Raw genomic sequence first — 26,425 nt, 5'->3', positions numbered from 1 at the left:
ACCCTCCCATTGCTTTACTGCTGAACATAAAATACATGGATTAATTTCAGTCACAAAAATCGTCAAGAGTAGTAGTGAACAATAAGGACAAGAATAAAGGTTTTGGACATCAAGCATATATTTTATTCATAAGACCAAATCCATGACAAGGCAGAGTGATTTTTTTTTTCTTTTTTTTTAGTTTTTCTCTTGAATTTTACAAGTCCTTGTTTTTAAAGATACAAGATAGGATATGTTTGTTCTGTCACATACTGTTTTGCTCTAGGTATACAGTGAAGAATCTTGTTAATGTAATAAAGTCAAAACTGTTAATGTATGTCTCAGCGGCTATATCGGACTAGATCTTCCTCAGAGGTTGTTTCTGTGTAGCTGAGTGGAAATAAGGATTTTAACTATGCTGTGACAAGATAGAAAAACAGAATCAGAAGCAAACAGATACAGATCTGAGATGGGTCACACTGTTGGAGCTCAAAGGCGATTACTATAATCGGCAAGACGCAATAATAGTTCTCCAGTGGTAGCTGACTCAGTCATTATTCAGCTCTAACAGGAGATTGGTCTGTAGTCTGGTGGGTGTGTCACACTAATGATGTCACTTCTCACAAATGTGCCTTAAATGTGCTGCTGAAGCCAGATTGTAGAGAATCATGGAGTTGGCAGGAACTGAAATGCCACATATGTGACATATACTGAGATAACACCTTATGTAAAAACATAACACACTGAAATAAATTATTGCAGATTACAGATAATTATGGGTTTGTCTTTTCCTTCTGGGGTTTTTGTGAGGGTTTGATTTTTTTTTTTTTTAGTTCTTTTAAATCAATGTACATATTTATTTCAACATACTTAACAAAGGACACAGCACTATCTTAGATTCGCTATTGTATATACATGAGCTAACCGACAGCAATACACATGTAGATAACACCATACCCGACTCCTGCCATATCAATGGCCTGTGAACTTAAGACGTTGGAGTTCTGCAGATCTGAGGTGTGTTTGTTCTGAGCGTGACTAAAAGCAGCAGAACAAGATCCTAAACAGTGTCTGAAAGAACGATGAGGAGAGGTGGGAGTGATAAATCTCACTGCCTGAAAAGGGTTGGGGTTGACAGTTGACTGTGGTGACAGTATCATCTTTTTTCAATATGCCCCTCACATAATGTAAGGTGCAAGAAAGTAAGCTATGATTTGTCACAAAAACAACCCCAGAGTAGGTTATTGTGTAACATGCGAATAAGGTTTCAACCCTGGACCAGACTAAAAGCAATTAATGAATATGGGCCAACCCTTCTGACCATCAAGGTTAAAAAACAAGCTCAAAGTCTAACCATTTACATAGTTATAAAACCTCCTTTTAATGCTTTATTAAAAGTTTGATTCCATTGTGATACCAGGACCAAGAATTAGCAGGACAGTCACTGCACAGTAGGCACACTACCACAGAGCATTACTGACAGATGGCTATTGGTCAATCTAGTCATCCCTTTTCCCCCATTGAACCTCCAAAATCAAAATTAAATGGAGACTAGGCCGTCACTAAAAACCAGTTAAACCAGTTAAACAGTCATAGGTGTGAGAATATGGCTTTTCAGAGGGCCTTTGCTTTCTTTGACCTGAAAACATATCACGTCGTTGCAAAGCATACAGCACAGTAACAGCTGAATGATTTCCTATGAAAGTTCCCTGTGGTGATGGACAGCAAACGGTGCATTTTCTGAGGACTAGACAAAAGTAAAACGGGTCATAGCATCAAAATGTGCTGACAGTTGCTCCACTGAATCCAAGCTGAATAAAATATCTGAAGGCCTGATGACATTCAAAGTTCATCCCAAATCATTACCGCTTTCCTCAAATCTTATGCACCTGCAGTCACCGCCATTATTACCTACAACAAGCCCAGGACAAAATCCCCACCGCCGGTCTCAACTGTGTGTTTCTTAATTAGTGTGGATGAGGCGCCTGTATGTCTACTTTCTATACATGTATTTACAACACACACTACATCTTGTACGCAACACAGGGGTAAGCTTGGATCAAGGACAGTTCACTGCACTCTCTCTACTTTGCTCCAATGCCACTATCAGTAGAAATCAAATGAGCAGTTTATCAATATTGAACAAATACATATTTACAGTTAATTAAACGCCAGCCTCTTGAATCTACACCTTTCCTGTACTGATTGTTGAGCTGCTTGCCATTCATTTGGATATGTGAATTTCTTGGTGTGTCTGTTTGCATTAACCCTACTAGCCATGCATTGAAAAGTGAAACAGCGGTAGTAGGTATATTGTTTTCATTTCAAAAGAGGAACCTTTAAATAAACAGGTGCTCAGCGTCTTAGTTTTGTGTAATAGAAAAAGATAAAAGAAACAGGCAATTGATCCATCGAGATGATGGAAACAAACAAAGACAGAGAGGTGGATGAAATCAGTCAAATGCCTAGCATATTGTAGAAATGAAGATCCCAGTTTTAGAGGGACACTATTATAGAGGGAGGACTATTTTACAATGGAGAGAAGACCCCACTGACAGTGCCCTCTGGTGGCAAACTTCATGAATATACACAATCTGCAGAGGAAGGTGGTCGTCATGACAACACTTCTTACTCTAGGTAGATATCCTCGGTGGGGCAGGCGTACTCCAGATGTTCCTGGTAGTACTCTTGAAAAGCTCTCCTGTAGAAAAGACAGATGGACACATGAGTAAGTGAGACTCTTACCCTCACAACTATCTGAGCATGGAGTACTTCATAAACATCAAAGGCAAGCAAACCCGTTTTCATACAATGTTTTTGTTTTCATCTGGAGCATGGAGAGCAGGATAAAAATCTGGTGTGCCAAACAGCTTAGCCCATTCTGTTTTGACTGCATCCAGAGATACTTAACTATGGAATCTTTAATTATTTAAATCCAACTTTATGTGCACACACGAAAGGTTAGTGTGCAAAATAAACCTGGACACTGTTTACTTTAGCCAGCTACTATATTTTTCGCACTATAAGGCACACTTAAAATCCTTACATTTTCTCAAAAAAAAAAAAAAAAAAAAAAAAAAAAAAATCAGCAGTGCGCCTTATTATCCGGTGGATGGATTCTTGTTGTGCTTACTGACATCGAACCAATTTTATGTGGTACATAAATCCATCATCCAACATTTAGTCAATGTTACCTTACTATATATAATTAGACGTCAAGCCAACGTTAGGTTTTTAACATAAACCCAACTTTCAAATCCATATCATAATCCAATTATAATCAGTTCAACTTACCTGACTGTTTTGTTTCTCTTTATATGTGTTTTATCATGCGCCTTATGGTCCGCAAAATACGGTACAGATGACAGTAGATGATGGTTTGGTAAAATTGGTATATAAACTTTAAACTACGACTTTGAGTCCAGACTCATAACAGTTCAAAAACTATTAAGGCCTGCTAGCATTTTAAGCATCTTGGTAATTGAAGTGCATTTACAATTGAAGTGAAAAACTCAAATGTGACCTATGACATGTGACATGCTTGAGTTGAGTATAGAGTAAGATGGACCTACCCAACACACTCTGCTACGGGCCTCATGGACTCCTGGGAAACAAACACGTGACACGCAAATCTGTTCAGCATGGGGTGTTTAGTGATGAAGCCAAAGTAGCTGCAGACAGAACAAAACAACATGTAATCAGTTCAGTGTTACGCTGATCACTCACTGGTAACATCATATGGTGTTGATTTTTGTTTACCAATTGTTTCTCGGATGGCATCCACAGAATGAGATGTTCTTCATCTGGAAGAAGTGACTACATCTGTCATACTGAGGGTGGCGAGAAGCAAAGAGAGAGATTAGTGGGGTTTTATGTTGGCTTTAATGTATTTACTGGTTTTGAAAAACCCTCTTTGAAGCATGACTGCTTCTTATAACTTTCTCCTATAGATGAGAGGGACATTGAGGTTTCAAGGTTTCATGCAGATACATACTTATGAAATAGTGTAGTTCATTGTTTTATTCAGTTATTCACTTATACCTCATCCAGGGTGTCATATTCATCCTCCAAGCTCATGATTAGTTTCACTCCTTGCAAGCTAATCTCCAATTCACACAGAGATGGAGGTCGTACATGTACCGTCCGTTTCCTTGATATTGCAATCTAAGCATGAGAAATGCTCATGTCAGAATAAACCAGTTTTAATGTGCATTTATTTTGGGATTGTGCATGTGTTTTGCTCTTTTCAACTTTGCTTACCTTCTGCATGGCAGCACACAGAATGCCATTGCCTTGGTGATAAGGTACCTCAACAGACCCCAAAAACTGAACACTGAAAGTCTCAATCCATGCTGGATTTCTTTTCATTCCTGAAGGGCATGATGAGTCCATACAAAGAGAACATGTGACCCTGCTGATATTCTCACTGAGACAGATGAATATAAAGCAGATGCACTTTTCTTCTTACCCAGCAATTCCTTAGACTGGCCTATAACCTCATGGGCATAAAAGGCAGGGAAAATGCCTCGCTCCCCTGTCCGCATGTTATAGCCTCTGTACCAATAGTCATCCTCTTCTTCCTCCACATATAAAGGATCATCCACATCCAGTTCCAGCTCATCTGCATGTCTGGGAATAAATCTGCAGAGGGCAGTAGTGAGGAGAAAAAAACATATTTGTTAAGCTTTCTGTCCTTATATGGTATCCTTGCAGCTGAGCATCCTTCAGTGCATTCGGTCTCGAAGCATCTGTTTAGATTTCAGGTGACTCCCAGTGGGAAGGAGAGGATGAGGAATGATGAAACAGCTGACAGAGAAAGATGGTGGAATTGGGAAGACAGAGCGATGTAAATGTAAAGACTTGATAACGGAAAGAGGACTGCGGTAAAACAAATGTATAATTATGCATACACAACATGTACATGTTTAGAGGGGAGGGAGCATGCTGTCACATACACACACAAACGTGCAGACAGACAAATGCAGCTGGTGGCTGATCTGATTATCACTGGATTCCCTGCAACATCCCTGCACAACATATATGCTGCATCTGACTGGAAGATCATCTACACTCTTCCTCTCACCAATATTTTTTCAATTGGTGCATGGCGCTAACACTTAAAACCATAACACCTAAAAAAATATCGCTTTTTTTATCCATGTTTTGGGGATTTTTTTGCAAACAGTACCAAACAGTACTTGAGACACTGGAGTTAATGACCATTCTGTTTCTACGATCAATTAAATCATTTTACTCTATATTTTGTTATGAATCCGCTTTTTGCTTTAAATCCTCAGCAAAACAGAAACAGTGCAAACAATGGCAAAGTGGCAATAAATGTCCTGACATCGTCTTACCTGTACACTGCTCTGTGTGTTTGATCCCGTTCCTCCCCATTGATCGTACAGGAGAAAAGTCCAAAGGATTCTGTGCCTACATTGCAAAAAGACACTGCTTAGAATATCTCAAATCCCCTGAAAACTACATTTTTAAATGGCAACTATTTGGCCTAAAATAAAACAAAATAAATATTATTTTTAATTGCTGCATGTTATTTGTTAAGGTAATATTTGTCATCTAACTTTCTGAGTGGAAGTCTAAATTAAGGCTGATTGGAATTGTCAAAAAAGAGATGGGAAGATAAGCCTTTGTAATGAACTTTGCATTATGCAAATCAACCTTCATTAAAGACATAAATCTTGAAGCAAGATTGATGATGAGTGTACTGGGGAGCTGAGTCCTCCCACTGGTCTTGTGTGGGCTCTGTGCCATATTCGGAACATATGTTAATGCATCATGCTGACAGTAATGTGTTAAACCTTAATACAGTAATATTCATTCCAAGAACCATGAAGGGATAATTTTAGCAATAATGCTGCTGGGTTGTAATATTTAGGGTACATCATTTCCATTTGCTTAAGTTAAAGGAGTTCAGTATTTTGGGAAATACACTTAATAACTTTCCTGCTGAGAGTAAATTGTGAAGATCAATACCATTCCCATCTTTATGCAGTAAATATCAAGCTACAGCCAATGAGCCTAATGTGGAGACTGGAAACAATAGTACTGTATGATATGCTGTACTATTTCTTGGTGCAGCACAGTGACTTCATCACAGGATAAACAAATGAGACATTGAGAATTGCTCATTTTTTACACTTGGACAGAGGCAAGTCAGCTGTGTCCCTAATTTCACTTTTTATGTTAAACAAAATTAACAGTCACCTGGATGAAGTTTTATACTTAACAGACATAGCTAATGGGGGTATTAACCTTCTCATCAGCGAGAAATAAAGAATGTTTTCGGAAATGTCAGATAATAAAGCTTTACGTGTGACTCACTTGAGGAGCGGGACGTACTGTTGACGAACACATTGAGGAACTTTTTGGAGAATGGGAGGTCAGCCTCGGGAGACGAGTCCTCTGAGGAACTGAGAAGTTCTGGTCTCACCTCCTCATCATCATCTTGACCATAGCCCACCTCGGTTGTTCCCACAGGCTCTTCGTCACATAGCGTGGACAGCTCACTTTCATCACTCAGGACAGATGTGCACCTTTGAGAAAAAGATTTCAAATTTCAGTATAAAGCAGCCACTAATACTGTTAAAGTGCTGGATTAACTAAGCCCAGACAATAATGACGGAAGTATTTACAATGAAAAAAGCACAAGCACTCTTCATGCAGTATTATGCAATATTATCTCTCATAACTAGTCTACATTTAGGCTTACACGGTGTGTTATCATCTACAGCTGAAAATATTATGTAAATAATAATCCTTTATTTCAGGCCAGTTTAAACAGAGAGGATTATTACATTTTTATCTTCCATACCTTCTGAGGCTCACGAGTTCCAGTGTAGTATTTTCATCCACCACTAGTGTGTACTTCATGGAGTCGTATGCCAGTCCATCATCTTCTTCATTTGGTTGCCTCAGAGCCAGATTCTTCTCACATAGTGGGAGGTCATGGTCAGATAAGGGATGGTCTTGTACACTGGGATCGATGGGCGGTGAACTATCAAGTTCCAGGTCACTACCCCTGTAGGACTGCTTCCTCAAGCCACCCAGGAATGGATAAGAGTCCCCGTCATCGTCGTCATCATCGTTGTCTGTGGAGTAAGTGAGGCTAAAGCAGCGGTTGGTCTGCGCGGTGGGGATGTCCAACGTCAGACTGTGTTTAACCTCAGTGATGCGTTCGAGAGAGGCTGAGGAACGGCTTGTTGGCCTGGGCTCAGTCTCTCGACCTTCATCCTTGTCACTGACCACACTCTCAGTGAGGCTGGGTGAGTCCAGATCCCTCTTCCCCTCCAGCATCATCAAATCATTATTGGGCTCCTCATCTTCCTCTTGTCTCCTCACATTCTTCTCTGGTTTGCTTGTGTTCTTCTCAGAGTCTTTAGTGGAATAGGAGTTTACATCTGTGGCTCCCCTCACATCATTTCCACAGCGCTCTAAAATTAGAGGGGTTATGGTGTCACCAGTGGGGTTGTTCAGATAGAGACAGGGACTTCTCCCTGCTCCGTCTTTAGAAGACTTCACGCTCCTCCTTTCTCCAGCCTCCATTCTTTCCATACTATACCCTTCACACGCTTTCTCCTCTTCTTCTGATCCATCCATCTCTCTTTTCTTCTCTTGATCCCCATCATTAAACCCATCTCCCTCACCAATGTCTGACGAAGGTGAGATGGTGTCTGACACAGACACCTTCCGCTTGAAGCACTCTTCAGGACAGCTGATTGGGTATGAGCCTTCTGAGATCATCCTGTTGACTAAATTGCTGAGCAGCCAAGGTGAGTCTGAGTTCTCGCTCAGGTCATCTTCACTTTCTGATTCTGAGTCTCCCTCACTTGTTTCGTCATATTCATCGGCCCTTGGCATTAGCCTGGGTCCCACCGGCAGGTAAAAGGACCGTTTGAAGCTCTCTAGGCTGTGGTCTGGTTCTATCTGGAGCACCATCTGTCTGGATAAACTGTCTTCACAGCATTGGGCTGGTGGCAAAGTCTCATCTGGGTCAGCCTGGTGTTCAAAGGACATCTCATCATCCACAATATGTGGCTCCATCAGAGCTTGGCCATCATCATAGGACTCAGGAGGTAAGATGGGTGAGTCAACAGGGGATGGTGTAGCAATAGTGGGTGAGGGCAGAGGGGAAGGGGATGGGAGAGGAGACCCTTCCTTGATTGGGTCAGGTTGGCCCAGAAGTAGAGATGCTTTCAGTCCAACAATACCACTGTCCTGCTCTAACTCTGTATCCGGATCCAGTTCCTGGTCTGATGTAGGTGAGCTTGCCTCCTCAATGGAGTTGGTGAGATGAGATGAGCGTCCACTGCTACTGTCATCACTGGTGAGGTCCAGCTCTGTCTCTGAGATAGAGGAGATCATGTTTGACACAACAGGACCTCCACAGGCAAACGCTGCCTCTAGTTCCCCTTCAATGTCAGAGTCAGAGCCTGGAGAGCTGAGGTCCTTGTCCTGGTCTGAAGTTATGTAACCTTGTTGATTCATGTCGGCTATCCCTGGATCTGAGGATGGAGAGGTGGAGTCATGAGCTGCTGCCTCCACAGCAGATGTTGGTGGCACATCTGAACTGTTGGACTGGTCGAGAGCATCTGAACGGCTGGAGGACACATAGCTGGAGAAGGAGGGAGGCTCGGAGGGTTCAATGGATGGGAATTCAACATATGATGATTGATTCTCCTTACACACCATATCGTAGGTCTCCTTACACATGAACTCCACCTCAAAGTCCTTCTCTAGTTCCTCATCAGACAAGGGTGTGTCTGCACCATCATTTGCGCCCATTGGTGCAGTGGATGACAAGCAGTGACTGGTTCCATCTGGGTCTGGATCATTCTCCGGCTCCAGACCCAACTCGCTGGTAATTGTGTAGGTGTCTGTGGCCAGCCTGTTTGAATGTTTGTGATTGTGGTCACTGTTAAGGTCGTGATCAACCTCTGTGTCCGAACATTGGGAGTGCTCATCTATGGAGGGTACCCTGGTCGTCTGGATTGAAGGGTCACCTTTTGGCTCGGTGACATCACCAGTGCATGGGTGGGACTTATGTTGACCAAATGAGCCTACAAAGACAAAAAAAAAAAGGGTGTGGAGAAACAATGAAAGGGCATGAGAGAGTGCAAATACGGGATCGTTGCTGAACTTTCTTCTTTTAATCACTCAACAAGTCAAATCGTTTCACAACATGATGTTTATGGAATGAGCCCGTAGCTTGCTGGGCTGGCCTTCTTGTTACCGTATTCGGGCCTCTCCCGCCTGTTGCCCTCCATATCGCAGAGGAGGGGCCTGTGAGGGGACTGGGGGTTCCCACCCTCCCCTGCCTGTTTTGGTGGAGTACCTTTGCTCTGAGGCCCTGGTGCCTGGGTAACTGAGATGGCTGGACACTGGCCTGTCACATGGCTACCATCCTCCAGACATGAGTGGTTTGGAGACAGACGGCCTGAAAGTACAGACGATATTTTAAATTACAATTAATAATAACTGAGTTTCCTTTGAAAGCAAAAGTAAGCAGCCCATTAAGTCAATAACAGAGAAGCCTTAAGGTGAAGCGCTTTTCAGAACCTTTCAATACCATGAAATCCAATGTCTTTTCAGGATCTCTCTAATTTCATAATAATTATCAGTTAAATACTTAACTTAAATACTTTGTTATGATTTTGGCACTTAGTTTAAGCCAGTCAATGCCACGTAAGCAGTTTCTGGGAGTAAATGCAATCAAGAACTCCATCGCTGATGTCAGAGTTGTCCAGATAAAGTAATTAAAGCTTCTGTTGCGATGAAAATGTTTAAATATTAGGACAAAACGTTTATTCCACCAAATGAAAATCTGCACCAGCTAGTGGGACTAGTATTATGTCTAATGGACACATAAATTAATACAATGCAAATGAGAACATGTTCACTGTCCACACCTAATTAATTCTAGATAAGTGACCATGTACTCACCCTGTGAGGCAGGGTTACGTAGGGAGTCCTGCCAGCTTCCCTTCTTTGGGGACAGACTGCTGTTGTTGTTCAGGGAATCCTAATAAGAAGAGAGAGCAGGATATTTAACAAGCTTGGAGGTAACTATTAGGAAGAATAACAGTTTGTATTTAGGCCCAGAGGCTGCAGGCAGCGTACCTGTGACACAGCAGTGGTGAGGTTCAGTGTGGTGGGTCTGCTCTTTAGAGTGCCAAGAGTAGGGGAGAGAGGAGGTGAGGCAGACGGAGATGGGGGCGCATCAGGGTCAACCTCTTCATCCTCTTCCTCTTCCTCCTCATCATCTTCATCTTCGTCATCAATCATCTCAAACTCTTGGAAGTCATCCTGGAAGGAGCAGACTGGGTGGTGCATGTCGCTCTTCTCCAGAATGAGAGAATCCTAAGCACAGAAGAGTTAGCAAATTAGTGATAGGGACATATGATCAAATAAATATGCTTTTTCACGCAGCAAATGTCAAATGATAGATGTGTTGATCAAAGCATCTACTGTTCCTTCCTCTATTGTTCCTTACAGCAGAAAGGAAGCTTTAATGGTGTAAACAAACAGAGGAGAAAAACTGCTATCATAAACTACAGTCTTTCATTTCACAGTTTTGCCAAGAACAAACCTGTCTGAGAGATGAAAAGATCTGGGAGAGCACATATGGACAGCATGCAGCACATTTATTTAACTACACAGAGGGCTCTTGTAAAATACAGACACACAAGCACACATCAAAACACTGTAGTGGGCAACTCAATGCTTGTGCGTTCAAGTCGGACTGTGTTTGTGTGTGTGTGTGGGATGGGAGTGGACTGTGTGTGTGTGTGTAGGTAAGGCAGAATAGAATAAAATGGAATTGGATCAATCCCACATCTCTCAGGTTTCAGATGCTTTACTGGAAAGTGCTGCAGTAAATGACTTTGAGGTTTAACAGACCACACCTCCCCAGTCGTGTGCAACTGTGTAGTCTTGTTTGCCAGATTTCAGGTATGTTGTTTTGAGGTCTACAGTGCAGTTGAAAAACAAACCAAATGCTGTTTGCTGAACTGGGAGAAGAGAGAAATTGTTTGATAAAAGAACACTTGATTATGTTTCAGTTATTTTGCCCCAACAGCATTTGAGGTCTACCCTACATTCATCCTTACAGAGGCTCTACTGTAAGTACCCCCAAGATAACCTCTCATTAATGCAAAAACTTGGAGTATTACTTGTCATTAATAAAAAATCTTTTTAATAGGAATTGACCGCAAACATTTATATTTTTTGATCATCTCTGCTTTACTTTGAATATATTTAAAAAGTAAAACCTGAGATTGATTTATTGTACTTCCAGTTTGAACAGCGCTGCAGTTTTCTACCTCTCATTGCGGTCTTTTAATGGCTGAAAGTGTCAATTCAAAGCAATTCTGCTGACACTCTGTGCATCCACTTTATGCCACTGTAAAAGAAATCATTGTTGAATCTATTAACCAGAGAATACACATGAATATGCAGAGTGATAATTCATTTATATATATATTTTCTGTGATTTAGCTGTATAGAAATGCAATGAGTTTGTGAAATAGAATATTAATTATCAATAGATATGAATACTTGGTTGACAACCTATTATAAAGATAAACAATGCTTTTTCTCCACAGTAAGCCATCATTATCCAGCACTAAGGATATGTGACATTAAACTCCATTACGCTGTAAAAATCTAGAGATCTATCAATGGGTTTGTGAAAATGCCACATCTGCCTGGAGAATAATCTGCATTGTCAGGGGGAATCGTTTCGTGAGGCCATCTGACAGGTTCAAGAAAGAGAAAGAACTATAAATAAGAGCTCTGTGTTGGAGAGAATTAATACCCATGGTCTCCAGTTTCCAAGGACATCCAGCCCTGTGACTGTCCTTTCTCTGTCATCCAGCAACATTTCTTGGGAGGAACTTAACCTTCTTATGATTGGTTCGAGAAGGCCAGCTTTGTTCTAAGATTCCCCAATGACAGAGGAGGTGGTAGCTAAGCTACCGTTCATGTTTGGGAACATCCCTCATCCCCATGCAGACACTGAACACTCAGTCAGTCTTTCCTTTCTGATACTGTCATAATATATAACAAATACTGCGCTCAATAGACCACACACACACACACACACACGTTCACAATAATTAATACACAGCGTCTGTGCCTTGTACCTTTTTTTTTGTTGTATTTAAATATGTAATTGTAATTATTATAAGTATATATATTATATATAAATATTATTTTATAATTTTAAGGGATATTGTCTTATTTTCTCACACAAGCATGAGAAAGCACAAATCTATTTTATATAAATTATATAGATGCTAAATCCTTTTCCTTGTATCATACAGAGACACACCCAGCAGTTACACACACCTTCATGTATTACTTGTATTATAGCAAAAACGAGGGCACCATCGTGCGGGCATAGTGGATGGCACTGTTCCCCTACAACAAGAAGGTCGCGGATCCTGTTCCCAGGCCTGGGGAACCATATGCAGAGTTTCTATATTCTCCCTGTGCTTGGGTGGGTTTCCTCCCACTGTCCAAAGACATCATGTTTGGGTTAACTGGTGACTAAATTGTCTGTAGGTCTGAGTGTGAGTGGTTTGTCTCAGGCTGTCTCTGAGTGTTGGCCCTGTGATGGACTGGTAACCTGTCCAGGGTTTACCCAGCCCTCACCCAGTGTGAGCTGGGATTGGCTCCAGCACCCCCCATAACCTGGAAATGGATAAGTCGGAGAGGATGAATGAATGAAAAAATAACAAAAAAAAGAATTGTAGTCCGGGCAGGTTTTTAGTTCCTAATTAGCAGACCACAGACCTGGTCAGCAGAGCTTATTCGAGACCTACTAGCTGTCCATGAAAAGACCATGAGATGGCAATTCTACTGTACAACAGAGCCTTCAGAGGTGGAGAGAGCAGAGGCTTTAGGCTGAACTGCGGTGCCATCTTGTTGATGGCTGACCAGCTGACAGATACAGCACTGGATGGATGAAAGAACCTGAGGACAGAATCCTCAAGCAAGTATTGGCTGCATGGCCTGGTGAACAAAGCAGACACCAGGCACTCATACATCTCAGAGAAAAGGAGAGGAGACTGAGAATTAAATGGTGTTTGAAGATTGAACATGCAGTGTGTCAATGGACAACGAAAAAGATAGTAATACCAAGCGTTATTGCCGTCTAATGTACAGCTCTTTTGTTAAACCGTTAAAGGATGCTGCCCAATTAGCGTAGAGGTGTAGGTGGTGGCCTTTCCTTTATTAACTGGGAATATTGTTTATTTGGTGCATAGAATCATTCACTGGTGCGTCTTTGGCCAATATAATTGATTGATAAACATTAGAAATGGAAACAATACCCTGGGTACATAATAACCTCCACGGCAAAATAGCACTGCATTTATTTTGCATAATGATGAACATGAATTGTTTAAGTGCCACCTAAGCCTGTTTTACCAAATTTAGCTCATCCTGTTGGTAAAGCTTTATGCTGGAATGATTAGTGCCCCAGTAATGGAGACCACCCTGTGAGCGATGGCCTCCATCTATCAGTGTTTCTGTACATTTCCACATTTTTAAGTCAGTCACAGACACCAGTGTTCTCTCACACACTGAATAATACATGGGTTCATGGTACTCAATCAAGGCTCTGGAGGAAGAGAAGAATCAGATGGAAGATGAGTGTGTGTGTGTGTGTGTGTGTGTGTGTGAGACAGAGAGAGAGAGTCCTTCTGTTGTGTTCTGTTGTGTTACTTGTTATGCTGGGTTAAAATTAAAGGTCATAGCAAAACAAAAAAAAAACAAATCATGTGTGAAAAACACATTGTCAAACTGAATTCCCAGTGACATCACAGATAGTAGAAAATGACATCCTGAGCCAGAACTGCTCAAGCTAAATGATCCAATCCTCTGAGAGGGAAAATCTAACATTGATGATGATGATCTTTAATTACTTGCCATCAGCTTCTGATGACAGAATAAGATATTTAAATGCATGAGCATTTATATTTGCTGTATGTCCTGCCATCATAAAGAGTTTTGCAGATTAAAACCTGAACCCCATAACGAATTAGCATTAATCAGAGTTGGGGATTGGGGCCGGAGGATAATCTCACTGTTTCGATTGGCTGTTCCTCCAAAACATCAAAGACATGCTGCCCAATATGACCAAAAGCCTGTCTTCATCAGCAGAGTGCAGAGCATGAGGGAGGAACTTTGCTGCTGATGAGCTGATAAACACACCCCACTGGTGCAAGCAAAATCAAACGCCATGTGAAATACCCTACACATGAAATTCTCTTCCTCCTCTGCACATACCAAGAGAGCAACAGCGTGTGTCTCTTACCCATCCGATGTCAGCGACATTACTTCCTCTGGGCAATGTTGTAACTTAACAAGGACCACCACTCTAGTTTGTGAGCTGAGCAGTTTAGGCCTCTGTTGATGTTTGTGTGTGACTGCATGTGTGAGGCAGAGAGGAGAAAAAGGGCATGGGTGTCTGGTTTACAACTACATGACCTCTCAAACATGATAAGAAAAAAATCCACTCCCTTAAGTCTTTCCCTCCCTGGAGGTTTCCTCATTTTATGCAAAACCCAGCTTTGTTACATAGGAGCTTTGCTGGCTATCCATAATGTGTTTTGTCGGTGGATTAAAATGGAGGAAGCAAAATATCGAGCATAGATTTCGATCAGGAGCTTAAATCTGGTAAAAATCATGAGCTAAATCATTTCAGTACAGAGAGGAGGGAATCTGAGCTCTGTCTCTGAGCAACGCTCTGCATAGCAGGGAGGGAAGGGTAGCCATATGGGAGGGAGGGAGGGATGGATGGAGGGAGGTTGTCTCTGCATAGCAGCAAACTGCACTGGGTCACCCACCCTCTGCTGCAGCTGTGGCTCCATGCCACCAGCATAAAACATTTACATCCAACAGGAAGGAGAGAGAGAGAGAGGGTGAGAAGGGGTGGCACAATAGTTCTTAGAAACTGTGTAATTAAGGTCTAAGCTGGACAGACGTGGGCTGATACAGCTACTGACTCAGTTTATTAGTATGTACTTCAACACAGTCACATGAATAGGAGGCTCAATGGAATCTTTGCTATATGTGGTGTTAGGTGAACGTCAGCTCCTCACTCAGGTCCAGTATGTGTGATGTTTGATGAATATGGCTAGTTCTTCAGCAGTCTTTCGCTTTAACACAGCTATGCATGTTTCTTATCCTGACACTCATAATATATGAAGCTCTTTGCCACACTGTTTAAACTGCAATTCCGGTAAGCTAGGTAGCCTGAAGATAAGGATTTAAAGCTACAGAGATTCTTATATAAGATGTTCATGCAAATGCAAATAAGTTGTTCTCAACACTAAAAAGCTCTAAAAGCACTTCGGATGCCATCTATCTTTCTTAAATTTCTATTTTTTGGTTTATTGTGCTTGCCATTTGTCTCGTGTTGTTATTGATCACCTGCAATGCTGAAAGTTGCCATCTACAGAAACATGAATGCAAACATGATCCAGACTGTAAGTCTGTGGGGTTACATACTGGAGAAGAAAAAAAAAGTAAATATGAATAAGTGTAACAACATAAATCAAAAAATCTTACCTTTTCATATGGATCAGAGTCATAGTTAAGTCCAATTCCACAGTCATCTGTAATTTCAGAGAGATCCTCATCATCAAACTCCTCCAGGCTGATGTCGTGGGCTGGCCTGGAAATACATGAGAGACAGTATGTTCACTACATGTCTTGAAGAAGAACACTGAAATCCACAATATGGTTGTTTCATTATTAAATGCTTTGCAGGGGAATTTCTCATTGATTTATTCCCTCACACTGAGCTCTAAGGGAAACCTGCTCTAACTCACAGCCTGCCGCACTCTATCTGGGTCTGGGTCTTACATACAGGACATAGGAAGCATTGCAAACACCCACATCTTCTGTCTTCTCTTCTCATACACAGAGCAATACTAACAAGGTGTGACAAATGTCAGTGGTATTCACCGCCCCCCCAAAAATACCAGCAACACATAAAGTACTGAAATGAAATTTCACATTTCAGATTTAGCAGAATCATACATGTGCCTGAGCTGAGGATGTGAGAAACAGCGCTGGAAGTGAACAGCCGCAGCAGCACACTACAGCAGAGGAGGCTGTATGTCTCCGTAATGAGCCGTGACATTGCCAGTTCTGTTGATTATGCTCTGTCTCATTTTTGCCACATTGGCTTCAGCAGGCTCTCACTTCCACAACAGTTGACTTGCAACGTGTTGAAGGAAATGCTGCATTGCAGCTCTCCCGCTGAGGATACTCCACTTATTACGTATGGATGCAAGCTTACATCACATGTTCATATAGGGGTTCTGTTTACAGCGTCATTAGCCCTAAGGAGCAAATGAAAATATGCTGACACATCTAAAAGTGAATAAAGCCAAGGATGGAAAAGTCACAGGAGTCAAAGCATCCCAAAGCTAACACTGTGATTCTGAGAGAAAATCCTGGCAAAGGCATGAGGGAAATATTTCAGGGCTAAAGAGTGGCTTTAAATCAAGGTCATGTAAAGTCTGTCATTTGTATCAGAGAATAAAATCAGTTAATGAGTAAAATCAAAGGCAGTTGTACAATGTTTTAAAAAGCATTATCTTTACTCAGTCGGACGGAGGAAAACTGCTATCAAATGGAAAAATATTAAGCTGAATAGCACAAAACACTTTGATAAGATTGTGTGGTTAAGCGGCAACTGTTACTGAAGCTTAGATATAACACGTTCATTTTCCATGTGAAGAAAATTACAGCTGTCTACAAACTATTCAGTTTGACCTTGCTAATAATAACATAATGTATAATTAGTCAAATTAAATTCTAGTATTGTACTAAATGTGGCATTTTGAGAATTTACAACAGTTTGGTGATATAAAGACAGAAATGCTCCCTTTTTAAAGGGTTCAAATTAATTCATAACCCTAACTGAAAGTCTTTGCACATGAAAAATTTACTTCATATGAGCTTTTCATTTTGAAAAATTAACTCAATTTACTGATTTAATGTAGAATAACAATATCCATATTGATACTGACACAAGCATAGCAAAATAATAAGATTTTACTTTACATGAAAGACCAGAAGAAAATGTATTCTCACAACGAGATTATTTCATTGGATACAACAAAGTAAACAAGATTTCAGTATATCTTCATTATATAATGTTTATTCAGGCTTTTTGCTGAGTTTGTGGAGCACTGAATGTCAGATTAACTTCAAAGAAAGAAGCTGTAGGGGTCACTCTGTCTGAGCTGATATGACCGATTTAGATAACGGTCTGAATGATACGGTACCAAACACGTATATAAAACGTATTCAGATCTGGGTTAAGTTGTATCGGTCTGGGAGAGCTGTGTAAGCAGAAGGAACCATGAAGTGTCTTGTTGCTGTTCTGGTCTGTGTTGTGCTCACTGAAGGACTTGTCAAGTAAGAATCAACTCCAGCATTATTTTTTTTGTTCAGAATCAGAATAGTAGAATAGTAGAAATATACTAGGAATTTATGTGTTTGAATATGGTACAATAGTGCAGTAATGTGCGAATGTTCATGAAGTTGTCAAACAAACAATTCTTATGTGATTGCAAGTCAACGTTGTTGCTTCCTCCTTCCTCAGAGTCCCTCTGCTGAAGCAGAAGTCAATGCGTCAGGCCCTAAGAGAGAAGGGGATCGAGCTGCCTTACCAGGACCCAGCTCTCAAGTACCAACCCACTGAGTTTGCCAGCTCTGCCAACATGTACATCAACAACTATGCTGATGTAAGCAATCCACCATATAAATGCACTCTACCAATGATTTTCATCCAAGCATTAACTGACTGTTGTATTTCCTTTCATTCTCTTCTTGTCTGATTTAAATTCCAACCAACGTGTTGCCCAGAATACGTACTTTGGAGCCATCACCGTTGGGACACCCCCCCAGTCCTTCCAGGTGCTGTTTGACACTGGCTCTTCCAACCTGTGGGTAGACTCCATCTACTGCAACACTGAGGCCTGCAGTGAGTACAAACCAACAGAAATCCTTCATCTGTCGCTCTCTACAGGGGATGTTGCATGTGAAGAACTCCAGAAGACTTCAAGCTGATATAAGCTAAGCTTTCAGGGGTTTCAGTTTTCCAGCTTGTTTCCAAGAGATTAAATATCGTACACACGTGGGATTTAGATTTTTGTGTAATTACAGACATGCCACACCAGCTTTTTCACTCTGAGGGAAGCATCAGCAACTGTGTTACTTATAATTCAGTTCATGATTCCTATCATCAAGGGAATTATCAGTATGACAAAAGGCTCTGCAGGGCATGAGGACATTTTTATGGAAAAGGCAGCAGAGATAATCCTGATGTGTGCCATTTACAGACACACACAAGAAGTTCAATCCCCAGCAATCCTCCACCTTCAGAGGTACTGGTCAGACCTTCTATCTGCCCTACGGAGCTGGAAGCTTGAATGGAGTCTTTGGATACGACACTGTCGCTGTGAGTTAAACCCACCAATCAGTTCGATAATTGGTATTTCAGTCACCTTTTTCCACTTTTTTTTTTTTTTTTTTTTTTTTTAGCAAACTAGAGTAGACTGAGTCATAGGAACTGAGACCGTGTATTATTAGAGTACAGTCTGGTGAGAACAGCAGGATGCTGGATATGTACAAATGAGTGCTGTGGATTTTGTGTATTACACGATGAACATTAAAGAAATAATTGTAATTCTGCCCCATTCATGTATTTTCATGATTATGTAGTCATGTCATGTCTTCATTGGACTGTATTTGAATGTGTATAAATAGACTATGATTTGCATATTACTCATTATATTGGTTGGTTCGTGACCTGTAGGTTGGCGGGTTTGTGATCAACAACCAGGAGGTTGGACTGAGTACAAACGAGCCTGGTGAGAACTTTGTGGTGGCACAGTTCGATGGCATCCTCGGCCTGGCCTATCCCTCAATCTCAGTTGGAGGAGCAACCCCTGTCATGGACAACATGATCTCTCTTAACCTACTGGATGCAGACATGTTTGCTTTCTACCTGTCTGGGTAAATGTGACACAAGACCTTTACATTCTAAAATGTATCCAGTAGGAAATACACAACATGTTGGTTCAACTGTTAAGATAGCATTGCCACAGAACTGGCTCCAAACAATCCACTGAACTTACAACAAACATTTGGTTGTCTGGTTTAGGGGAGGACAACAGGGCAGTGTGCTCTCTTTTGGAGGAGTGGACAACAGCTTGTTCCAGGGAGAGATCTCCTGGACCCCCGTCACTTCTCAAAGCTACTGGGAGATCGGTGTTGAAGGGTCTGTGCTTTTCAGCATACTCCAACAAGACCTGTGAAATGATTTTCTGATTGTGTTTTGTATCCTTTTATGAATGCAAGATAAAAAGAAAAAGGCTTTTGGCCTTTGCCCCACAGATTCAGGATCAACAGCCAAGAGACCGGTTGGTGCTCTCAGGGCTGCAGGGCCATTGTGGACACCGGAACCTCCATGTTGACTGTCCCACACCAGTTTTTGGGCGACATCATGCAGGCCATTGGAGCCCAGGAGAAACAATATGGAGGGGTAAGACAGAGACACAGGCAGATTGACGCTCTTAGACAGAAAAGTGAAGCACTTAGAGAGTAAACTGCCATTATAATCCCTCTCAAACCGCCACTCTTTTTTGTTTCGGTCCCCAGTTTAGTGTGGACTGCAGCCAAGTGGGCAACTTGCCAACTCTCACCTTTGTTATCAGCGGTGTGTCCTTCCCTCTGCCTCCCTCTGCTTACATCACCCAGGTATGCCATCTGTGTGGGGCCAAATACCCCTTTACATGCATGCCATATATTTTTTTTTTATTTGATGTTGTACATCCAATAACATGCACTTCTCAATTCACGTCCAAAAACACAGGATGGATACAATACTTGCTCTGTAGGCCTCACCCCCACCTACCTGCCTGCTCCTGGTGGCATGCCCCTGTGGATCTTTGGAGATGTTTTCCTCAGACAGTACTACTCAGTCTACGACCGCACCTACAACCGTGTCGGCTTTGCTGCTGCAGCCTAAGTGTCATCAGTGAAACATAAGCTGCCCATGAATTTGAACAGATAATACCAATTGACTCTATGTCCATTAAAACACCACAAAGAACCCGAGGCATTGGTACACCTAAAACAACTGCCGTTGTCTGGACAAAAATAGGCTTAACTTCAATTAGTCTTCAACTGTAAATTTACAACAACAAAAAAACAAAACAAAACAAAAAATTGTCAAGGGTCTTTTCATCTGCGAATGACAAACTACAGTAGCTGGAAGTGTATATTGAATAAATGTGTCCATGAAATGTAATTATTCCCTAACAGAATAAAGGTAAAAATGCTTGCTGCAAGTGCTTAAACATTTCATCTGCATAAATGAAGCCTCATTATCACAACTGTACTGTTTCTGGGCTGAGGGACATAAAAGGGGTTTTCTCCCTGTTTCATCAAATTTGGGCCTGTGTGTTAGGGTGTGTGTCTGCCAGTTACCCCACACAACTAATGGCAGTTTTAAATGCAATGTAATCCTGAGACATACAAAGGCACACACTTTTAGCACCCAATGTCCACAGAATCTGACAAACGCAATAGCAAATCATTAGCGTGCCATGTTGATAATCAAGATTACTTTTTTCCTAGCATTTAAATTACGTTATTGTATATCATGCTTGATTTGAATTGCCACTAGTGTCACTGCAGTGTGATAACTTATGCCAGACACTATGAACAATAATCTTCTAGCCCTAATAATGCCAACCTCTCAGACAGATTTTAGTCTGCTGGAGGGAGTCAAAACCTTTTTGCAGGAAAATGTACACAGACAAGAGGCCTTTCTCAAACAAACCTGGAAAAAGATGGTCTAATGAGCCCATCAAGCCTTCAGGGAATCTGGGTTTCTAAGTGCGTCTGGCTGTGTGATGCACAATGGAAAAACATCACATCAGCAACACTGTATCCAAGACAGCTTGTCACCAACACACAAGTGGAACAAAGCCCTATGTTTGGTTTTTGAGTGAGGTAAAAATAAATGAAGGATACCCGAGACCAGTGGATAATCAAGAGAGTTGAAGAGTACAAGGAAGGACCATGATGAGAATCCTGCAGTGTGGGAAGTGGAAATGTGGAGTTTAAAAGTACAAGTGCACTAGACAAATAAAAATTTTATGTTGACTCAATAGATTCTCTGTGAAAGCTGACCTACTGCCACTCTATAAAAATGCTGAGTTCATGCAGACTGGTAAGGCCTCTAATGGTGTTTATGATGTTCTCATTTTAAAACTACAGACATTTTAAAACTAATTATGCCCCAAAATGGATTTGGTGATGATTTCAGCTTTAGGAGTTAGTGCCACAGTATAAAATGCCCTTGTCCCGCAGATCTTTCCACAGACCACAACATCAACCCAGATTATTTCTTGGCTAAAAAGTCACTGAAACGTGTTTACAGTGAATTTTTTAGTGCTCTGAACATCAGAAGACAAATAGGTGGAGACAAAAACATTGATATAACAACATAACACTAATTATGCATACAATTTTTGCTATTTTACTTAAGAGCTCTTTGCTGTGTGTGCCACCTGCCGTCTCTTGTGGTATCCTTCAGTGGTATTGATTCCTAATAGGCTTTGTTTCCAGACTCCATTTTGTTTTTGTCCTACTCTGCGTTGTCATGTCATACATGTCACAGCAGAGCATGGCCCCATTTCCCCCTGACTGAAGGAAACCTTAGAAATGTGTGATGGTCAACAAACATACTGTACAAATACATGTACATGGAGTTCCACTACATGCCTGCATGCGCTTACACTCAAAAATGAATCAGTTGCCTAGCCTCCTTCTTTGTCACTTTCAACTGCAGTATGCGTTCAGTCATTTGAAGAAATATTCAGTATTCATTAGATTTCAAAATCTATAGCATACTATGAGAGGCAGTCATTACTGCAGGTCCATGCTCCTACTTGTAGTTTAGACAGCATCCAAGGGAGTGTGCAGTGCCTGTCACACCACATTGTGTTGTGTTTGCTGCCTAGCTGATACCACACACTAATGACATCCAGTTATCCTCTGCTTCTCACTGTTTTACACAATTAGGATTTTAAAACTGAGATTTTGGAGTTGCAGAATGAAACATCTTTGTATCACGCTCTGGGATCATACAGGAAAAACAGCCTTGCATCATACTGATTCCCACCAACTCTAAAATGTGACATGATGACCAAACTGAGAATCCTACCATGAGAAACAAGTCAGCAGAAAGCTGCCATCCACGCTGCATGGCACACCCATTTTCTTCCTTTCCCTTTAAGATTCAAATGATCTCTGCATTCGACATTTGCCCAAGCAATTACACTGTCACACGTTCATTCAATTTCACTCATTAAAGCTTTTTCTTGTTGTTTGTTTGTTGCATTTTCAATCCAATATGTGGTCCATGTATTATAAATCTATTCTTTATTTAAGCTGATTTAAATCAAAGGAGCCCTGCAATGTGAGCTGGGGTTGGCTCCAGCACCCCGTGACCCAGAAACGGATAAGCGGTGGAAAATGAATGAATGAATGAATCAATAAAAAGAATTGGACATGTCAATGAAATTTCATGTGTTTACTGTAAAAGAGTACATTATTAAAAATAATAATACAAATAAAGACCCGATTTTAAAGGAAATAAGAAGACGCTTCAGTACCAATATTGAAATAGCTACGGCTACAAAGTGGATCAGTTATGTTTAATTCAGGTTCCTTTTACCCATGAGCACCTGCTCCACAGTGACATCATAATCTTTAAAAGACAAGGACATTTGATGTGGCTGCCACTGAGTCATTAACAAGATCAATTTTCCAGGCTTTTCACCCACTGTCAGACTCCAGTAATGTAGGCACACCCACACACAAACACACTCAGGCGCGCGCGCACACACACACGCGAGTCATGCATTTAACCTAATGAAGCACTATCCATTGTCTTCGTCAGATCCAAACCTGAAGATCACGCCATCACTTAACTGAATGCAGAGATGATGTATGAGTTTGCTCAGAGAAGATTGCATTAAGATTTGGCTGAATTTGGGTTTAATGAGGTCATTCGCTGTAATTTCAATCTTGTGGATAGATGGGAAGTATTCAATGGCATCATACTGGAGGAAAATAAACCTCACGGACTGCATGAACATGACAAATTTTATCACTATTAAACGGAAAAACGGAAGGTTAGAACATCGACTGAGAAGAATGGAGAAAATTTTGCAAGTGGTGTCTGTGCACAGATTGAGCACCAAAAATTCTGAAATACCTGTGAGATACGACGATAACAGGGGGGAGGCTGCAGCGGAACATTTAAGCTGAAATGATTCTGTATTTGATTTAAGCCTCTTACCCTGTGATAACCAAACCCTCCACTACACACCTCCCTCACTCTGCCATCTCCAACAGCTTCAAAGGGTTGGAAGGAAAAAGTAGAACATTGACTGTTAAATGTATGAGATTCAGAAGGAGAGTCATTGGGGGTCATTGGGTCATTGTCAGAAGAAAAATGCAAACAAATACTATGACAGAATACAATCAGTGAAAAAGTATGGATTGTAAGTAGCCTACAGATGGCGTCTCATATTTTCGTTTAGCAGAATTTCTAAGTTTTTGGTTTCAACACAGCAAGCGCTACGGTTGCTGAAACACCACGGATTTCATTTCCTTTTGTAAATAAATATTTCTGTAAATTGAGATGTTGATGCAGAAATTCTGTAAAATAGCACATAAACTTCTATATTAATCCACCCTGTTATATGGAAGTAACATATTCATGTATGCTCTTAAATAATATTTGATCTATGTTCCTCAGTAGAGTATACAGAATGTATGCCTATCTCTAAAAGCTTGTACCTCCAGCGGGAAGTGCTCACTCGGTGCAGGAGAAATTACAGTCTGTCATATTTGGTGCTCAAAGGAGAGAGAAAGGCTTATGGATTATGCTGCCCGTTGGAAACAGGGTTGAGGTTATGTAAAGAAGATTACTGTACCATATCATCATACTGGTGATTTCATCCATGAATCAGTTACACGCACAGAAAGGTGGGAAACAAGTCAAGAAATACACTTTTGATTTCCATATGCTCTACAAACCAATATTCCATCAATCTGATTGACGCTGCACATTTGACTGAAAAATAAACACAAGTTTGTGGTTCAAACTTTAAGACAAAGTCTCCACCAAATTCATTTATTTGAGTGCCGCGACTGTGTATCCTCAGCTTTCTTTTCCATAACTGGATAGACTTTAATCTCATTTGGAATAAGTTAGATGAAACGAACAAGACGACAAACAAGAATGTCTCAAATTTATACATTTTCATTTAAGATAACCTTTCTCCGGCTATGCCAACACTGTAAATTCAACATTGTGATGCTATGGCCAAAGCTTGGCTCTGTGATCTGAACTAAGGTCACTGGTAGTCAAGCAAAAAAAGTCAGGTCTATTGATCTGATATGATCCGCTCATAAGATGAAGCTGCAGCATGTAACTAAATCCTGCATGAGTGCATGTTGTAGATATTAAATCCACCGGGAGATGGCTTGCTAATGTGATTGGACTCAGTCGGACAGGGTACATGTGGAGGCAGACACAGGCACAATGAAATGCTGTTGGATTTTAAGCATAGTGCTGAGGGCTTCCGCAATCCAATTCATCATGTTTTTTCTTCCTACCACTGTGTGTGGGTGAGTTAAAGTCACTGTATACAGTTGTAAAATAATATACGATGGCACAGTAATGAAAAAACATTCATTCATGTGTATGTGGTAATAGACAGGAAGGCCTGGCAGCAGCATCTACTGCCATGAGATTACTGAAAATGCAAATCACAAATACAACGAAATCTGTCATATTTCTACAACCTGTTCCGAGACTGTGCCTAAAGGATAAAGCAGATCTGAATATTCCAGCAGCCTCCACACAAATTCACCCAAACCACACCAAAACTGTTGCAATATTCCACATCTTCTTCTGCTATTTTTACTCACTGTTAATGCTTTCCAATGCCCATTTAGTGGTACCAGGCATGGATTCTGTTTTACGTGTGCATATTTTTTGCTTGCCTTGTTCATTGTATTCTCTCTTCTCCTGCTCTAGTTCTCTCTATCCTCACTCCCCTCCCTTTATCCTCCCATCTCTCTATCTCTCTCCTTCTCAGTCCAACCTGTCCAGGCAGATAGGTCTGGTTCTGTCTGAGTTTTCTGTCTCTTAAAAGGAAGTTCTTCCTTGCCACAATCACCCAGTCTTTACTTGTGGGAGGATTTGTTGGGTCTCTTTGAATGCTTCTGTAAAGAGTTTGGTGTAGACCTCCTCTTTGGTTAAGTGCCTTGATGTAACTGTCATGATTCCAACGTTTCATCCAAGACACGCTGGGTCTGCTACCTTTAAACAGCAGTCTTCGAGAGGATAACTGAGCTGTCACTGATTCTGCACAAGTTGTTCCTCCCCACTAACTGCCAGCAGATTCCTACTCTTCCCTACTCCTAAATCAGCAGCAGATTTTTCATACTGTGTGGCTCAAAGGTCACATTAGGGGCGTTTGAAATAGCGTGAATATGAGGAGGACTACAGTAAATCATTGTTCAGCAACATGCCCTTGCCTGGGTAGGACTCAACAGGGCGTGGGCCTCTCACAGAGAATGCGCAAAGACTGACGCGACAGCTGAAGATCAACCATATCCCATCTATTTTACCGTTTACACACCTTCAGCGTTTACACACGGTGCTCATATAAAAGCAACTGTCTTCATCAGCTGCAAAACACGGACAGGCAGCTCGGCTCAGCTGCAGGCGTTGTGCTAAAGGCGCAGCAGGCCCGACAGGTTATTCCCAATATCTAATACTGTTGGAGTCAGGATGCGCGCTTTACTGCAGTCATCAAAACAAAACTGACACATCGGTGTTTTTCGTCTTTGGTGTCCTTGTCCCCACTTCACCAGCCGTGCACACCGCCCTCCCTACCGCCCTCCTCACCGCCGCTCTCCCTGTAAGCGCTTACCTGCAGCCAGGAGGAGAGAGGGAATGGAAAGTGGATAGGGAAAACATCTCAGCCCTGTCCGCCATCTTCTTCCACAAATGACTCAGAGCGACTGCAGAAAATCACAGAGGGAGCGCAGTCCATTCACAGAGGCAGGGCAGAGGACGGACGCTGCCGTGCACAGAGGTCCCCCCACTGGTGCCCCCCTCCCCCCCACCCCCGGCCCGCAAAGCCTTCAATCAGACGAGCCTGCTCAGCACCATGAAATCTGCAGCAGTTGACCATCCACAGAGCAGAACGGGAGTGAGGGAGTGGGGGTGCATGGGTTGAGGAGTTGGGGTGGGGGGGCGCCAAGGCAAGAAAGGCTCTTCGGAGACAGCTCGCAACTACCGCGGCGA

At 41.6% G+C, this 26,425-nt stretch overlaps 2 protein-coding genes across 2 annotated transcripts; one reads left to right on the top strand and one right to left on the bottom strand.

Annotated features, from left to right (window-relative positions):
- Positions 1–108: 108 nt before the first annotated feature.
- Positions 109–26,113, bottom strand: mapk8ip2 (mitogen-activated protein kinase 8 interacting protein 2). Its single transcript, XM_029522726.1, has 14 exons — positions 26,049–26,113; positions 15,574–15,679; positions 10,117–10,356; positions 9,940–10,018; positions 9,230–9,433; positions 6,812–9,056; positions 6,322–6,533; positions 5,337–5,412; positions 4,448–4,620; positions 4,240–4,349; positions 4,021–4,143; positions 3,739–3,809; positions 3,552–3,650; positions 109–2,680 (listed from the first exon to the last, which is right to left on the bottom strand). Exons 1-14 carry the CDS (start codon positions 26,111–26,113, stop codon positions 2,608–2,610), a joined length of 3,876 nt encoding a protein of 1,291 aa, XP_029378586.1. The 3' UTR covers positions 109–2,607.
- On the top strand, positions 17,381–20,053 carry LOC115056360 (gastricsin). Its single transcript, XM_029522730.1, has 9 exons — positions 17,381–17,436; positions 17,624–17,765; positions 17,887–18,004; positions 18,363–18,481; positions 18,839–19,038; positions 19,187–19,303; positions 19,420–19,567; positions 19,684–19,782; positions 19,898–20,053. The coding sequence occupies exons 1-9, from the start codon at positions 17,381–17,383 to the stop codon at positions 20,051–20,053; spliced, it is 1,155 nt and encodes a 384-aa protein (XP_029378590.1).
- Positions 26,114–26,425: the final 312 nt, after the last annotated feature.

This window comes from Echeneis naucrates, chromosome 16, assembly GCF_900963305.1.
Source record: "Echeneis naucrates chromosome 16, fEcheNa1.1, whole genome shotgun sequence".
NCBI lineage: Eukaryota > Metazoa > Chordata > Actinopteri > Carangiformes > Echeneidae > Echeneis > Echeneis naucrates.
Note: the sequence above shows the minus strand (reverse complement) of the source record. Positions and strands in the feature narration are given on the sequence as shown.

What these genes read in the sequence shown, in the direction of transcription:
- LOC115056360 (XM_029522730.1), top strand. Translation starts at nt 17,381, where the DNA reads ATGAAGTGTCTTGTTGCTGTTCTGGTCTGTGTTGTGCTCACTGAAGGA. An exon ending in CTCACTGAAGGACTTGTCAA is followed by an intron (nt 17,437 to 17,623) that starts GTAAGAATCAAC and finishes CTCCTTCCTCAG; the next exon opens with AGTCCCTCTGCTGAAGCAGA. An exon ending in CTGCAACACTGAGGCCTGCA is followed by an intron (nt 18,005 to 18,362) that starts GTGAGTACAAAC and finishes TGCCATTTACAG; the next exon opens with ACACACACAAGAAGTTCAAT.
- mapk8ip2 (XM_029522726.1), bottom strand. Translation starts at nt 26,113, where the DNA reads ATGGCGGACAGGGCTGAGATGTTTTCCCTATCCACTTTCCATTCCCTC. An exon ending in CAGTACGTCCCGCTCCTCAA is followed by an intron (nt 5,413 to 6,321) that starts GTGAGTCACACG and finishes TTTGCAATGTAG; the next exon opens with GCACAGAATCCTTTGGACTT. An exon ending in AATATGACACCCTGGATGAG is followed by an intron (nt 3,810 to 4,020) that starts GTATAAGTGAAT and finishes CGCCACCCTCAG; the next exon opens with TATGACAGATGTAGTCACTT.